Source organism: Astatotilapia calliptera, chromosome 1 (assembly GCF_964374335.1).
Source record: "Astatotilapia calliptera chromosome 1, fAstCal68.1, whole genome shotgun sequence".
NCBI lineage: Eukaryota > Metazoa > Chordata > Actinopteri > Cichliformes > Cichlidae > Astatotilapia > Astatotilapia calliptera.
Genome location: NC_137422.1, coordinates 24,382,264 through 24,397,277, shown reverse-complemented (window position 1 = coordinate 24,397,277; position 15,014 = coordinate 24,382,264). Strand labels below are relative to the sequence as shown.

The window sequence follows — 15,014 nt, the reverse complement described above, 5'->3', positions numbered from 1 at the left end:
GAATTTATTTGTGCTCTGAGGGATGTGTTAGCGTATGGGTCCTTGAAATTAAATGTTATATGTGAGATATATTCTCTATTTCTGTGTAAGGACGGAGGAAAAAGAAAGATTTCACTGAAAAGTGAACGCACACAGATGTGCAAGCTTACAGCCCACCACTTGAGTAGGAGGGCAATCGGGGAACTGGGCGGGTCCCAACATTAGGATGACCAAGACATACAGCTTCCAATGCGCCGATGGCAACAGATAAGTAAAAAGTGAGCTCCTCGGACGCACGACAACACACCAACTGAAGTGGAAAGCGGCTCCTGTTCTTCTCTTTATCCCATTTCGGGCACTGCGTACAAGGCGGTCCGGCTTCAGACTGCTGCAGGACTGAATCAAAAGCAACAGCTAAGAAGATAATCGCGCCTTCGCCTCTATCGCCACTATCATTATTCGATTTTTTTTCTTTATGACACAAATTTAGTACCTAACTTACTATTTTTTATAGGTGGAAAAGCAATTCTGTTTTTGTTTTCCGTCTCGAAGATTAAATTTAACTAATGACGGCAGAGGTTCAGCAGCCCCCAGCACAGACTCCTGCCCAGAGCAGCCCGATGTCTGCTCCGGAGAAGCCACACGGACAAACGGTGGTGATGGAAACTGCCTCCTCCACTACGAAAACCAAAAAGACAAACGCAGGGATCCGACGACCAGAGAAACCACCTTATTCCTACATAGCTTTAATAGTTATGGCTATTCAGAGCTCTCCAACAAAACGCCTGACCCTCAGTGAAATATATCAGTTTCTACAGAGCCGCTTCCCGTTTTTTCGGGGCTCGTACCAAGGATGGAAGAACTCCGTGCGTCACAACTTGTCCCTGAACGAGTGCTTCATTAAGTTGCCCAAAGGCCTCGGTCGACCGGGGAAAGGACACTACTGGACTATTGACCCGGCTAGTGAGTTTATGTTCGAGGAAGGCTCCTTCAGAAGGAGACCCAGGGGTTTTAGGCGCAAGTGCCAGGCGCTGAAGCCCATGTACAGCATGATGAACGGCCTGGGATTCAACCACATCCCCGAGTCTTACAACTTCCAAGGGAGCGGCGGGGGCCTATCCTGTCCGCCCAACAGTTTGTCTCTGGACAGTGGGATTGGGATGATGAATGGACACTTGGCAGGTAACATGGAAGGGATGGGTCTGTCCGGACACTCCATGTCACACTTGTCGACCAACAGTGGACATTCCTACATGGGAAGTTGTACAGGATCCACTGGGAGTGATTATCCCCACCACGACAATTCCGCCTCCCCTCTGCTCACCAGCGGAGGAGTCATGGAGCCTCATCCCGTATACTCGAGTTCAGCCTCTGCGTGGGCTCCAGCCCCTTCGGCCTCATTGAATAACGGGGCTTCCTACATCAAGCAGCAGCCTCTGTCCCCCTGTAATCCAGGAGCGAACCCACTGCAGCCAAGTTTGCCCACACATTCACTAGACCAACCATACCTGCACCAGAATGGCCACAGCACCACAGATTTACAAGGTAAGTTTATATATGTGTGTGTGTGTGTGTATATATATATATATATATATTTAATTTTCTAATTTAAAAAAAAAGCGCAAAAGGTTCAGAGAAGCCGGGCCTGATGATATAAAGAACATTTGCGAGCTATGACAAAGATAAAGGAAACGAAAGATTTTATTCAAATTAAGACGCTTTGGTTATTAGAGGATAGAGACAGAGATGATATACTGTCCACATATGTCTGTGGTTTACAGAATTTTATTTCACATATCATGCGCCAAACTTGGGCCTAGTGGAAATGTTGAGTAATTCTGAAGAGCATCACACTGAAATGCGCCGGATTTATTCTGCAGTCAGTAAACATAAGGCTTATCTGTGCTGTGCATAATTGAGGGATTGGAATTAAGGCTATTAAGGAAATGATACAACACAACTTAACCACTTTTTTCGTAAATAAAGTTCCAGTATTTTGTGAATCATTAAACATAATAAATCAGGTTTATTAAAATAAAACCCAGACAGAAGACCAGAGGGGTTCAAACCTCCTGAACGTGTGGTATTAAAAAATAATAAATCAAGAGATGGTTGAAAGAGTCTACCGGGAGAGTTTAGAGTCACGCCAATCTGTGGACAAAAAAACTAAAAAAACAAGCGCGGTTAGGTCCAGCCTGCCTTGCCTCGAGGCTCTCGGTCCTCCGGGACTGGCGTGCAAAGGGGCCACTGTCAATTAGCCCTGCAAGCCCGCCTCCCCTTTTGACAATCTTTATCGGGTTTACTAAATGGACTCTGGCCCTAAGAGGAATGCATGCATTTCAGTTAGTATAATAGAGTGAAGCTCAATTTACAAATATAAACTTCTTTCTTACACAGAATATAAAGTGCCTACACATACAGCAATCTTTTTGCGGTAAAATATGGTAGATATAGAGCATATTATTATTATTATTATTATTATTATTATTATTATTATTATTATCACCACATATAACAGTTTTATTATTAGGGTTTCCAGAACGCATAGCGAAGGTCTGTAGAACTGGATAATTCTAGTATCAGCAAGATTACCAATCAAATCGTGTTGCAAATAACTTGTAAGCATTTAAATAACTTTTTATTTCAGAACTATAAACAACATTTTTCTTAACTGGGGGAACATAAGGTAACATAGGTTACTAGCCTTCAAGTACATTACATTTAAAAGTGACCCTTTAAAATTATTATTATTAGTAGCATTTCCATTCATGTTTTAAATGCTTTTTTGCAGGTATTCCTCGGTACCATTCCCAGTCTCCCAGCATGTGTGACCGAAAGGAGTTCGTCTTCTCGTTCAACGCCATGACTTCCTCAGCCATGCACTCACCGAGCAGCGGCTCCTACTATCACCACCAACAGGTCTCCTACCAGGACATTAAGCCCTGCGTGATGTGATGTCCTCCGTGGACAGTCTAGAGACTAGAAGATGGTGTCACAGACTTGAGCCATGAAGCAAAACGGACTGAAATGAACAACGAATGAGTAAACTACCACTGAGAGGCATGCCCCAGTCCTGGAGAGTGCTCACTGCTTCAAGTAGATTGGACTACTTCTCTGTGCTGTTACACACAGCGACAGAGACACGGAGACAGGCCAATTAGAAAGCAACCACATAATAATATATAATAATAATTAAAACAAACTCTTTTATGCCATCTTCATCAACATCGACCAGCGGGGTAAAGCGTGGGCGTAAGACACCCTGCTGTTGTTTGGTACTTAGTCCTGCAGAGCGGATGACTACCACTTCACACTTTTGTTCTTGTGTATTCATCTTGTTAAAGTAGGTCAATGTTTAAAAAAAAGAAAAAAAAAAAAGAAAAAAATGCACACATTTCCCCGTCTCATGTTTTTACCTTTTTTTTTCCTTTCATTTTTTTGGACTTGCATACAAATGTTAGATTCTGAGATGAACAATTATGGACGTTACATAGCCTGTATAATGTAAGTCCATATACTGTATACTGTGTAAAAACAATGACGGCACTTTTTGAATAACCTATAAGCGCAACTTTCTTTTTATTTATTCTGTAGGCCTATATTTTAATTTCAGGCGAACTGGCCAAGGAGTTATATGCTTTATTGGCAATATTTGTCAGAACGCTTATTATTTGTTTTAAAATGAAAAATTGAGGATATATTGTAAACACTGTTATGTCTTTTGTGTCAGCTATATGTACACCATTACTTTCAGCATTGTATACATTGGTAGAAGAAGGGGGGGGGGGGGGGGGGGAGTCTAGCAAAGGGTCCACCAGCGAGGGTTTGTCTTTAGATTATATTACAACAAAGCATTAAGAAATAAAATATCTTTTCGGCTCTTTAAGCCGGCAATTCCACCAAACGATATCCATTTCGATTTTATCGCACACAGACAATTTTCGGGGGCGATGGTCCTGCAAGCAAACATGCCTTGTAAACAGATGCAAAGACAGTGATCCTTATTGCATAATTAACCCCAAATTAGCTTATTTAAAGATGGGAAGCTTTTTTTGTGTGTGTGTCCAATTCCTCAGCAGCCTTCTCGTGTAAATGTATATTATTGCAATTCTTTAATGTAAAGCGATGGTTCGTTTATTTGGGGTTTAAAGCACAACCGGTACCCTCGGTACTACAGACAGTTGTCACTGTGGTGCAGTTAGGTCTTCTATTTCAAGCAATTACTGCAGCAGTCTGTTGTTTTCACCTACAGTTGACGTCCAACTTTGAAAATTAGAATTATTAGAAGAAACTAAACTTTTCCCAATCCATTGGTCGACTGGTGAACATTAACAGTCAAGGGTTTGAAAGGTTAATCGTAACATGTCTTCGATCTGTTGAGAGTGTGCAGTAGTTAAGGCGTAACAAATCCGAGGCAGAGATCTCACACGCGTCTGGTTACAGGGTGAAAACCTGCAGCAGTCCCGTTGCTTTGGCAGTGAGGCAGTTGTTTTCCTCAGACGCATTTGTCCAAAGAACATTTCTTGCCATGGTGGAAATACAATAAATTGCGCTGATCTAATTTAAGGAGCATAACTTTGTAATAATTAGTTTTGGAGTGTTCCGCAAAATGCGTAATTGTACAACAGAAAATGAAAAAGAAAAAAAAGTAGGGCCGATTTTTCATAAAGAAGAACATCTTTATTTCTCATCTAAAATGAGTTGTTTTTGTTACATAAAATAGATATACCACTCATGATACTGCAAAGACAAAAATAATAAGCAGTTAAAAGTACTCATAAATAATACGCATAACGTGTATTGTACTGTGTAAAATCCTGGTTATCTTATCTCAGAGTCAAAATATTTTAATTTTACAGATGCAAATTATTATAAGGGACACGTTTTTTTTTTCTTTATCAGATTTCTGATCCATTAATTATAACTGTTGTTTTTCGACATTCACAAACACGCATGTCTGTGCGGCTTAAAACCAATTTGGCAATTTTTTCATCTGAATGACCGCAAATCATTAAAAAAAAAATAAAAAAAAATCCGGACGTCGTTTCTTATTTTAAATTTCTTCAAGTTTCAAGCAACATTTATGGCGTTTAAAAAGTTGTTCCTAATGTAAGAGTATGGTGGGTACAATCTATTAAGTGCATCAACACAGTCAGTGTAGATTAATCCGATGCTCATGCTTGTGATTTAGATTAAGTAAACCAACTGCGGTTTGAGGCCTTTTGTTATCTTCTTTAATCTTGACGGTTAAGTCATGTTTGCTGATGTTTGTGTGTACAACTACATCTTTACAAGGGGATGTAACATGCTCCACAGTGATACGCTTTGCAATCTCACCACATGACCACTGACTGAACCCCAGTAAAACGAGCATGCCATTGAGCACAGGGGTAAGCAGGCTTAACAGCAGTGGAACAGAGCATTAACAAACTGATGACATTTGCCAAGGTTCAGTGCTCTGGAGGGCTGAGGGAGAAAGATGGCGTTCCACAGCTGTTCCCTGGCCAGGGCTGGATGACAGCTCCATAAAAAGCCAGAGGCCTGGTACTGTGCAGACAGACACACTGCTTGTGTCCCAATCCTGCCAAGACTTTAGTGCAAACAGGACATCTATGGGTTAATTTCTTAGGTAATGGCAGTGCAGCTACAGAGACAGGTGTAAACAGAAGAAAAAAAAAATAGAGTCATTGGGCAGGTTATCTAGCACTTGGGTTTACAGAAGTTTGAAGGTAATGTTAACAGACACATTTTCCAAACAGAGAATAAGAAAAATGTCACTCTGCAAAAATGAATTAATCTTTTAAAGTTTTCTTTAAGCTTAAAACTATTTCAAGTTTACAAGCTGGCATTTTATATGTTACAACTGGGTGAAACACATCAAGTTTTATGAAAATCCAATAACGGGCCTGAAATATCATATTTAACCACTAACAACATAGTTCTGCCTCTTCACGAGAACGATGGTTTGAGGTGGTGGGGAACTTCAGAGTCGGATCTCCAAATTCTGCAAAACCTTGTGAACATTTATAATCCATCAATTTTCTTTTTTGTTTGTTTTTCATAAAAAGACACTCAGTGTTAACGGGTACAGTCAAACGCTTTAGTGAAGAAATAAGTAAAGTCATGTGGAGCAAATTTATCTAATATTGAGGGCAGCATCACTCTCTCACTGGCCCAACCACACCAAATACAATGAATAAATTTGTATTTAGTCACTATAATGGTGCAAATATAACTGTAAAAATGAACGCTAGCTAAAAAACAAAACAAAAACAAAGAAAACAGAACAGCAGCAATAGAGGCCTTTAGCTCTTCCCCTGTTTATCGTTGTAATCTGCCTGTTTTAGATTTTCATGGTTAAAAAAAAAAGAGAAAAAAGAAAATCATACAGTAGTAGAGACTATCCAATAATCCCGTGTTATGTACAAATCAATCAAGCCAAGAAAATCACAACTAAGTCACGGTTATTTGTAAACTCTTTACATTTCTGTAGTCTCATTAAAGTTCATTAAACTTTAAACACTTGGAGTCTGTTCACAAGTTCTGTAAATCTGGATGAACTTGGACAATGAAAAAGACAAAAATGGTCAAAGGTAGAAGCCTGCGTGGCTAGACTTTTGTTAGATGATAAAATGTTATATTTTACTCCCAGTTTTGTGACTCAAATGATCAAATGTTGTGACTTGCCACACGCAGGTGCCATTTTGAACAAAACGAACCCATTTTTAAACAAGTAGGATGCAGACAAACAGGTCTGGCAACATCATGGATGTGATAATACTGACAGCTAGTTTTGAGAAGGAAAAAAAAAAAAAAAGCACTAGCCTTTTTTATTATTATTTTTTTTAAATTATTGTATGGTAGCAAAAGCACTGCATGCAGTTTGTAGACTGAAAGAGAAAATGAGTGTTGTGTTTCTAAGAATCTCTGATAAAGGCACTTTGAAGAGAAAACGATTGGGACAAATTTAAAGAAAGAAAGCTCCTGTAGCCCACTTAACAGAGCATATAGCAAAATCTTAGTCGTTATAGAATTTGTCTGGATTCAAATCAGCACAAGGTTCACTACTCTCATAGTTTCAGGTGTTGTTAATATTTAGTCATGCCTGCTAGGTTCAAATGTGTTCTCTTCTAATAAATCACATTTTTGTTCATATTTTTTTTAAAGCAAAAAAAAAACCAATCAACTCCTTTTATGGTGTTTGCAGTTGTCCAAAACTGTAAACAACTTAAGCATTACATTAGGTATATTTCTTACTGCTTTTACTGCTCAGTTTTTTCTGTGGCATCACTCTTAGCATCTGGTGCTGATACTTCAGACTTCGGAGCCGCTGCTGGTTTTGGTCTTCTACTGGATTGTCCAGATTTCCTGCCTCCTCGCTGGCTCTTGGCCAGTTCAGCCTGCAGACTGTGACCATTGAGAGCGAGCCCCTGCAGAGCCTCCAGGGCCTGATCTGCAGAGTGGGGGTCACTGTAATCCAGGAAGGCCCTGTGCTGAGCTCCCTGCCAGGTGAGTCTCAGTGGAGTGGCCTCCCTCTCTCGGAGGGCGGTTTTCAGCTCACTAACACGCAGCCCAGCAGGGATTCCTCCCAGATAAACTGTTGTCACACTCAGATGGAGCTTACGCTGAGATTTGACTTCATTTCCACCCTCTTCTGGGACCTGCTCCTTTGTGTTCCCTCTACTTTTTCCCTTTATTGTCTTGCCAATTTCTTGCTCGTTACCTGCCTTGCCGTCTCCTCTGCTTTCTTTATTCATTCTAGTCAGATGCTGTCTGGCTTTTGGTTCTCCCGCTATTCTTTTTTCCAGTCTAGAGTCCTGGCTGGATTCTCCCTCAGCATCCTGCTGTGTGTTTGGCCTCAGCCTCCGTCTGGTTTGCCTTTTGGGTTGACTGGCGTGCAGACCAGCTTCTGCCGCAACAGGCGCTGCCCCCAGTGTTACATCCTTTCCAGCTTGTTCTTCAAGAGCACGCAGCTTCTTCAGGATGGGGATCTTTTGCAGCTTTTCTGTGTCCAGCTGAAGACAAAACTGGACAGACTCAGTAATGCTGAAACGAAAAAAATGTGTCTCACACAGCATACAAACAGACCTGCTCAGGGCCGATGCAATGCACCTATTCATAATAAAGAGAAAGCTGATAGCTCCTCACAGCCCATGCTTAAAAACCATCTTAATACCAGCAGGATATTTCACTTCCCAAGCAGTTAAAAATAAAGACTGCTATCTTGATTTGTTGGGTCTTCAAGTGTCTTGGCAGACTTTGATGCTGACCAGTCCTGTAAAGGATATACGGACCTATTGTTTTTACACTGGCCTGTTTGACCCGTCATTCCCCTGCCCCTGCAGAGCCAAGGTGGCTGGGCAGAGAAGCCTTTGATGATCAGACGCGGCCTTCCTGTCTATGAGGTCACTGGGTCCTGTTTACTTATATGCATGTTGTAAGGAACCCAGAGGTTACACACAAACTTACCACATAAGAAAAATAACCTTTACCTATGTCTAATTAAAGATAAATTATCAAGAGGAAAAACACATTTCATCTTTGTGCCACTGTCAGTAAATCAGAAGCTGTTTATGGTCCAGGCTGATTTAAATACAGACGATGATGTGAAATGAGTGGTAAATAAGACTGATAAAGCACTATAAATATATCAGTAAAATTCCCAAGATAAAACAAACTAATTAACTGTGTTTGTTTTTTAAAGTAAACAATTTTACATAAGTGTGCACTGTACACACCATCCATAAAAACTAAAACTATTTTTTTTTATTTCTAAGAAATAAAAAAGAAAATAACTGGAATTTTTTTTTTTTGGCAAAATGGCATTATTACAGTAAGTGCACTCAGAAGAATAAACAATGCTGGATAGACCGTCCTCCAGTGAGCTGTAGGTTTTCTATGTGTCCACTAGAGGGCAGTGTTACTAAGGAAACGCAACATTTTTGTCATGTAACCAAAGCAGCGCATTTTCCTATAAACTCTATGTTAATATTTGATCCCATGAAGTAATTATAAAGACTCATGTGTGCTAGTGTCATATCTCGTCTTGTCCTAAATTGTAGAAGAGATTAGTACAAGCTAATGTATACTTTCTGAACACAAAAACTTCAGTTGTTTTTTTTTTTTTTTCCTTTTTTAAATTTAGTGTTGGGCATTTATTCTCCCTCTAAATGCCGGTTTCATTATGTTGAATGACAACAGGGGTGGAGACCTGATCAAACATTCATGAAAAACATACTTTCAGAGCAAGTCATCTTACTGGAACATCCATATTATCAGATTATTGACTGAAAAACATTTTTAAAAGGTGCAGGATTTTTCCAATAACATTATTTTTCAGTAATGGAAATCCACATACTAAGAGCGAAGCATTAATCACAGATGTTAAGTCTTTCATAGATAAAGGCATTAACGTCATAATTTTTCCAGTGTTCAAATCAGTTACTTTCAGCTATGCTTTACTGAACGCTTTTTTGTATGCCCCTCTTCTAGATAAATCCATCACAGAGATTTGAGGGGAGACACGAGGAATGACATGTATCAGGTCAGGCCAGCCTTGACCTCTCAAAATCAAGTTGACTATGAAATAACTACTATGCTTTACACAAAGCAAAAACAAGCACACTCAGGTTACCTTATTCCAGATGATTCCACATGGCTTAGGCAACTGGCAATCTGTTTTAATAACTCTGGTCGGTGTGAGGATGTAGTCTACAGTCAGGTCATGACTTCCCATTAGATCTTCTGGAATGTCCATCACCTGAAAGCACAGTTATTCCTCAAGTATTCAAATTACTAATGCTGAAACAACAAGTGGGAGGAAAAAAACTCTAAATTATGTCTGTTCATGTCAGTTCGAGCTGCACATCTTTATTTAAAACTGTATTATTCCTCATTTTAATACCAACGTGTTCTTTAGCTTTGTAAAAAGGGACAAGCTGCTTATTGCAAAACAAGATCCATAAAACATTTGAACTGCTCAGTGAGATCAAACTGAATGCGCAAACCAACCTGGCAGTCATGGACAACAGTAACCACCACAGTAGACTCATTCACGGCACCCATTGAAGCCATCATTCCATACTCCAAGTCAGCAAAGCCTTCTCCTTTTCCAATCCGAAAGCCTACAGCGGAAGGCAGAGAGGGAAACTTAATTTAAAAATGTATACTGTGCAGTTTACGAAATCCTTTTGGAGATTTGTAAACTCCTTTATACTGCCTTACAGTAAAACATGTGTTTCGCTGCAGTACTGCATGAGTTATCTTGGGCATTTTAGAAATGAGGATCACCATGGAGTGCGGTTAGCAGACAATTTACATGGCGGGAAGAACACAGGAGAAGCCACAATAAGCAGAAGGGATCTGATTACGTGCATCTGCCTCAATCTTATTTCTGCTCTTTTTCCTCTATGCTGGCAGAGTGTGCAGAAGTGCCTCAATAGGCTTAGACACGTGCAGCAATCACGATACCTTTGTTCCATTCTGCTTTCAGTCAGCACAGCCTCTCATCATTTTCCACTGTGTAGTAAACAAGCCTTGCATAAAACAATTTATAATCACCCAAGTAGTGATTTAGGAGAATCGCTATATAATAACAGACTATGTTGTTCATTACTCAGCTAATAATTGTAAATTCATGCTTGAAAAAGCAGGTTTTGCAGCACATGCTGCCTTTTCCACCTTTAGAGGTTCAAGGAGACCTATTGAGCTCATTTGCAGCATAGTTTTCCTCTTGGACTGCAGCACAGTTGACTAAACTAACCTTGCTGCAGTCTCTCCGTTCATAATCTCTGTGACACCATTTTCACTCGTCTCCTTTAAGCCACCTTTCAGCTGGCTTATATATACCCTAAACTCATTGGCTGAAACTTTGGCCATGTTTAATATAAGTATCCAACAGTGTTACTATTGTATATATGAAAATAAAGAAAAAAATTGTTTCACTTTGAACTGAAAAAATATTGTCTATTCTGCAATAATAGACAGTAAATTGCACACGTGGTTCTAACTACTATTTAAGGAGTACTGCATTTTCTTTAGATTTTATATATTTTAGTGCATGTATGGTAAACTTGGTCTTGAATTCACTGCTCTGTTGCTCTCCCACAATCATAAATCATTTAGGTTACCAATATGAAACTGAAATAGTATCGTGACATGGTGTATAAGTCACCTTTCTCCGACACCGCCACAGAACCAACCACCATCAGGTCAATTTTAATTTTTGCATCCAGGCCAACAGGTACACTGAAGTCTTTCACACCCTGGAGATGGTTTGAAGGTTTCAGAAGAAAGAAGAAAGAAAATCTAATTATCATTATTGGGAATGACAATGCTGACAAATAAGAGCAAACATTAGTACATTTATACCTGAGAGGAAGAACATATGCGTAGTTGTTCTTTACTAGCCCCTTCAGGTGGAGTAATCCTATTGAAAAGGCCTGTACGAAGACGAGGAGTTGGGACCAACAAAGTTTTCCGTGCCTGCAAAAATGATTTCAGTAAAATGTTAAAAATAAATAAATAAATAAAAATAAATTAAATTAAATTAAAAAAAAGATCCTGAGTTATTTAATAGGACTAGAAATTAAAACTGAGCTGAATAAAATCAGTGGAGTGATGGCAAAATTACAAAAAACAAAAACATTTAAATTTAACTGATGCAAAACACTGATGTTGCTGAAATGTGACTTTACAAAGAACCTACAGGATATTATACAATAACTTAAACAATCTTATGTAGCAAATTCTTGACCACAGGTGCAAACTCCAGTTCTTGAGGGCCGGTGTCCTGAAACTTTTCCATGTGTCCCTGCTGCAGCACACCCGAATAACATAAGTAGGTCATTAGCAAGACTCCATAGAACAGGGGTGTCAAACTCCAGGTCTCGAGGGCCGGTGTTCTGCAGGTTTTAGATCTCAACCTGGGTCAACACACCTGAATCAAATGATTAGTTCATTACCAGGCCTCTGGAGAACCTGAGGACATGTTGAGGAGCTCATTTAGCCATTTAAATCACCTGTGTTGGATCAAGGACGCATCTAAAACACCCAGGACATCGGCCCTCGAGGCCTGGAGTTCGACACCCCTGCCATAGAACTTGACTGCATGCTGAGGTGGCAATTCAGCCATTTGATTCATGTTACAGCAGCTCATGAGTGAATGAACATGGTGCAATAAAAGTACTTTTAGAAGTAAATTTTTCCAAACACTTTACTTCAATTTACTTGAGCAGGTTCAGGGGTTGCCACCTCAGCATGCAGTTAAGTACTATAGAGTGTTGCTAATGACCTAGTTAAGTTATTCAGGTGTGCTACAGCAGGAACACATTTAAAAGTTTCAGGACACCAGCCCTCGAGGACTGGAGTTTGACACCCCTGTTCTAGACAGTAATAAAACAGTCTAAAATTTCTCATTTAAAATTCTGCTTGCATTTAAAAATTCAAAAGAAAATCATGTAATCCAGCCTGAGGCACTCTGGTTCTTGGTTTTTTTCCAACACTGCAGTGCTACCTGCAGCACTGCCAGCCGAGCACCCTCCAGAGGTTTGTCAGGATCCACCTTCACCTCAGATGTGTGGATGAACGCCTGCAGCTCCAACACCTTGGCGCAGGCCGCAAAAGCACCCTACAGCAGAAAGGAAGGCATCTGATCATAGGTTCCTCGAGTCAACTTACTTCCAAGGTGATAAAGCGTGCCTGCTGCTGGGGTCTGTCTGGGTTAACTTTGACTGTCTGGCTGGACTTGAACTCCTGCAGGCCTGCAAGGCTGTAACATGCCTTACCTGCACCCTGGTCAATAGGTGCACAGGAAAAGACATGTATGCATGCACAGAGACAAGACAGCCATTAGTGATTCAAAATTTAAGAACATCAGTCAGAAGCTGTGCTGGTACCCTGAGTGTAGCAAGAATTTCACCCCTACAGCCCTTATTATTTTCTTCAGTTATTTATTTACTTACTTACAGTACTTTACATATAACCCAGACAGTCACAGGCTCAGATTTTTCCTCTTCTTTCTTTTTTCAAGTATATATATATTTTTTAATTCGAGAAGGAGGGAGGAAAAAACTGGAGACTAGTGGCAGAGGTTGACCTGCCAGTGCATTGATTTGAATGAGAACTGCGCTGCAGCTCTTCAGCTAAACTGCTTTAACCTGCCTTGAAATTTGGGATTCTGTTGTGGACGGGCCTCGGAAAGTTTGCCAGATTCTTTTCTTCTATGTAGTCCCAAACTTTCTGACGAATGTCCCATTTCGATCCTCCTGGAGAGAAAATTGGAGTTTAACATAAACGCTAACCGAAGCAACATTTACGTTTTCAGCATCACATTTAGCGAATCGACGACTTTAACAACAATTTCAACGGCAAAACAAACGTTTTACAAAACACTTGACCTACCCGGGTTGATTTTTATGACGGGATCCATCGCTTTATTAGAGCCACGGGTAGGTTTATTCTACAACACTCGGATGCACTCCACGCAGTAATATCGTACACGTGAGCTCTGTAACATAATACTAACGGAACAGCTGCTTGTCAATGTTTATCATTGCTACGGTGGCTCAGAGGGACGATCCTAACGAAACGCGAAAGGGAAAGGTGGTTTTGAACTTCTAGGCAACCGTAGTCTGATAAGCAGAACACTCGCGCTTCTCTAAATACAGAAAATACAGTCGAGAAAAAGCTAATTTTTCTTACTATCGACACGTGTAAAGTCAATTATTTCAAACCTTTTTTGTTAAAATTTTGATCTTTATGCCTTACAACAAAATGCATTTTTATAGTGACAGCAAATGATGCATGTGGAAAATAGCAGTCAAAGCTTTGTCAGTTGTATGAGCCAAATTAAAAGAGTATGCCACTGGTTTTTTTTCTTCCATTTTTTTTGTAAGATAATCATTTCCTTTTAAACATTATTTTACAATTGGAAGACAATCAAGAGATATTTTGCATTTTTTAACATTATTTTGGAACCACTTTTTCAACAACTAGGTTTACATTATGTCTCAGGACAGGTGTAGTTTACACAACAGATGCTTTAGCATGGATTATTTTTCAAATTCATGGGTGGGACCCAAATTATCCTCCAACAGTAGAATGAAAATGACTGAAAATACCCACTTTCATTTGTTAGGAATGGGGTCACTAAATGGTTTAATGGAAACTCTGAATTATATGGTATTGATTTTGCTTTGCAGGCAACACTTCTCACCCAAGCACTGGACTGATGTGTTAGCGCCCATATCATCAATCATCAAAATAAAAAATATGTTATGAGTTGTTATATTTTCTTTGTTTTGTTTTTTGTTCTTTTGTTTCTTTTCTGTGTTTTTCTTTTCTGTTTGTTTGTTTGTTTCTTAACACAAAAAAATTAAGACAGGATGGGCTGGTGCAAATTCTTTAAGGTGGCCAGAAAAATTAAATTGCAGGGTTCCAGAGCACTATTGTCTGTGTAAGGAAAGGGCCACTTCAGCATCTGTTATGGAGTAAAAACAGGCAGGATAGGGTTGTGGCTTCAGTGTGCGCTTTAACAGCAACTGATTGTCACGAATGACAAGCTGTGATAACAGCAATCTTGCAGGAAACAGGAAATAATCTGAAAAACTTAATGATGAAGTAATTGTTAAGATGTGCTGGTGAAAACTGTTTAAAATCTCAGTTCCTGGCTATTATGGCTTGTAATTTACCTCCTAAATTTTTGATCCATTAAGACGTTTTTGAGAAATTAAACTAAAGGAGAAAGGAAATAAAATTAACGTAACCCAGACTCTATAGCATCAAAGGGTCTCTGTTTAAAACCCTCTTATATTATCTATGTCAGGTTTTACTATATATACACATATATATATATATATGTGTGTATATATATATATATATATATATATATATATATATATATATATATATAGGGTCACTAAATGGTTTAATGGAAACAAAAGAACGAGCAGAAGAAAGAATTGTAAAAGTGCTAATCATATCAAATGTGACCCATGATCTAAGAACAGTGAGAAAAACATTTTAAAATAGTTTTA

General features: G+C 39.4%; 2 protein-coding genes and 1 long non-coding RNA gene across 6 annotated transcripts; 2 read left to right on the top strand and 1 right to left on the bottom strand.

Moving 5' to 3' along the window:
- Positions 1–234: 234 nt before the first annotated feature.
- foxf1 (forkhead box F1) lies at positions 235–3,686 on the top strand. The gene is made up of 2 exons (XM_026169667.2): positions 235–1,524; positions 2,771–3,686. Exons 1-2 carry the CDS (start codon positions 546–548, stop codon positions 2,932–2,934), a joined length of 1,143 nt encoding a protein of 380 aa, XP_026025452.1. The 5' UTR covers positions 235–545; the 3' UTR covers positions 2,935–3,686.
- Positions 3,687–4,637: 951 nt separating this feature from the next.
- On the bottom strand, positions 4,638–13,572 carry mthfsd (methenyltetrahydrofolate synthetase domain containing). 4 transcript variants are annotated; one of them, XM_026169653.2, is made up of 9 exons: positions 13,381–13,572; positions 13,141–13,244; positions 12,658–12,771; positions 12,494–12,607; positions 11,350–11,463; positions 11,153–11,243; positions 9,991–10,103; positions 9,614–9,739; positions 4,638–7,994 (listed from the first exon to the last, which is right to left on the bottom strand). In XM_026169653.2, exons 1-9 carry the CDS (start codon positions 13,406–13,408, stop codon positions 7,242–7,244), a joined length of 1,557 nt encoding a protein of 518 aa, XP_026025438.1. In that variant the 5' UTR covers positions 13,409–13,572; the 3' UTR covers positions 4,638–7,241. The 4 variants fall into 4 exon arrangements, with proteins under 4 accessions (XP_026025438.1, XP_026025397.1, XP_026025404.1 ...); XM_026169612.2 differs by lacking the exon at positions 12,494–12,607 and having other exon boundaries at positions 13,381–13,571; XM_026169619.2 differs by lacking the exon at positions 12,658–12,771 and having other exon boundaries at positions 13,381–13,571.
- On the top strand, positions 12,293–14,805 carry LOC145429486 (uncharacterized). Its single transcript, XR_013909736.1, has 3 exons — positions 12,293–12,369; positions 12,488–12,664; positions 14,181–14,805. It is a non-coding gene; the product is annotated as an uncharacterized LOC145429486 (long non-coding RNA).
- Positions 14,806–15,014: the final 209 nt, after the last annotated feature.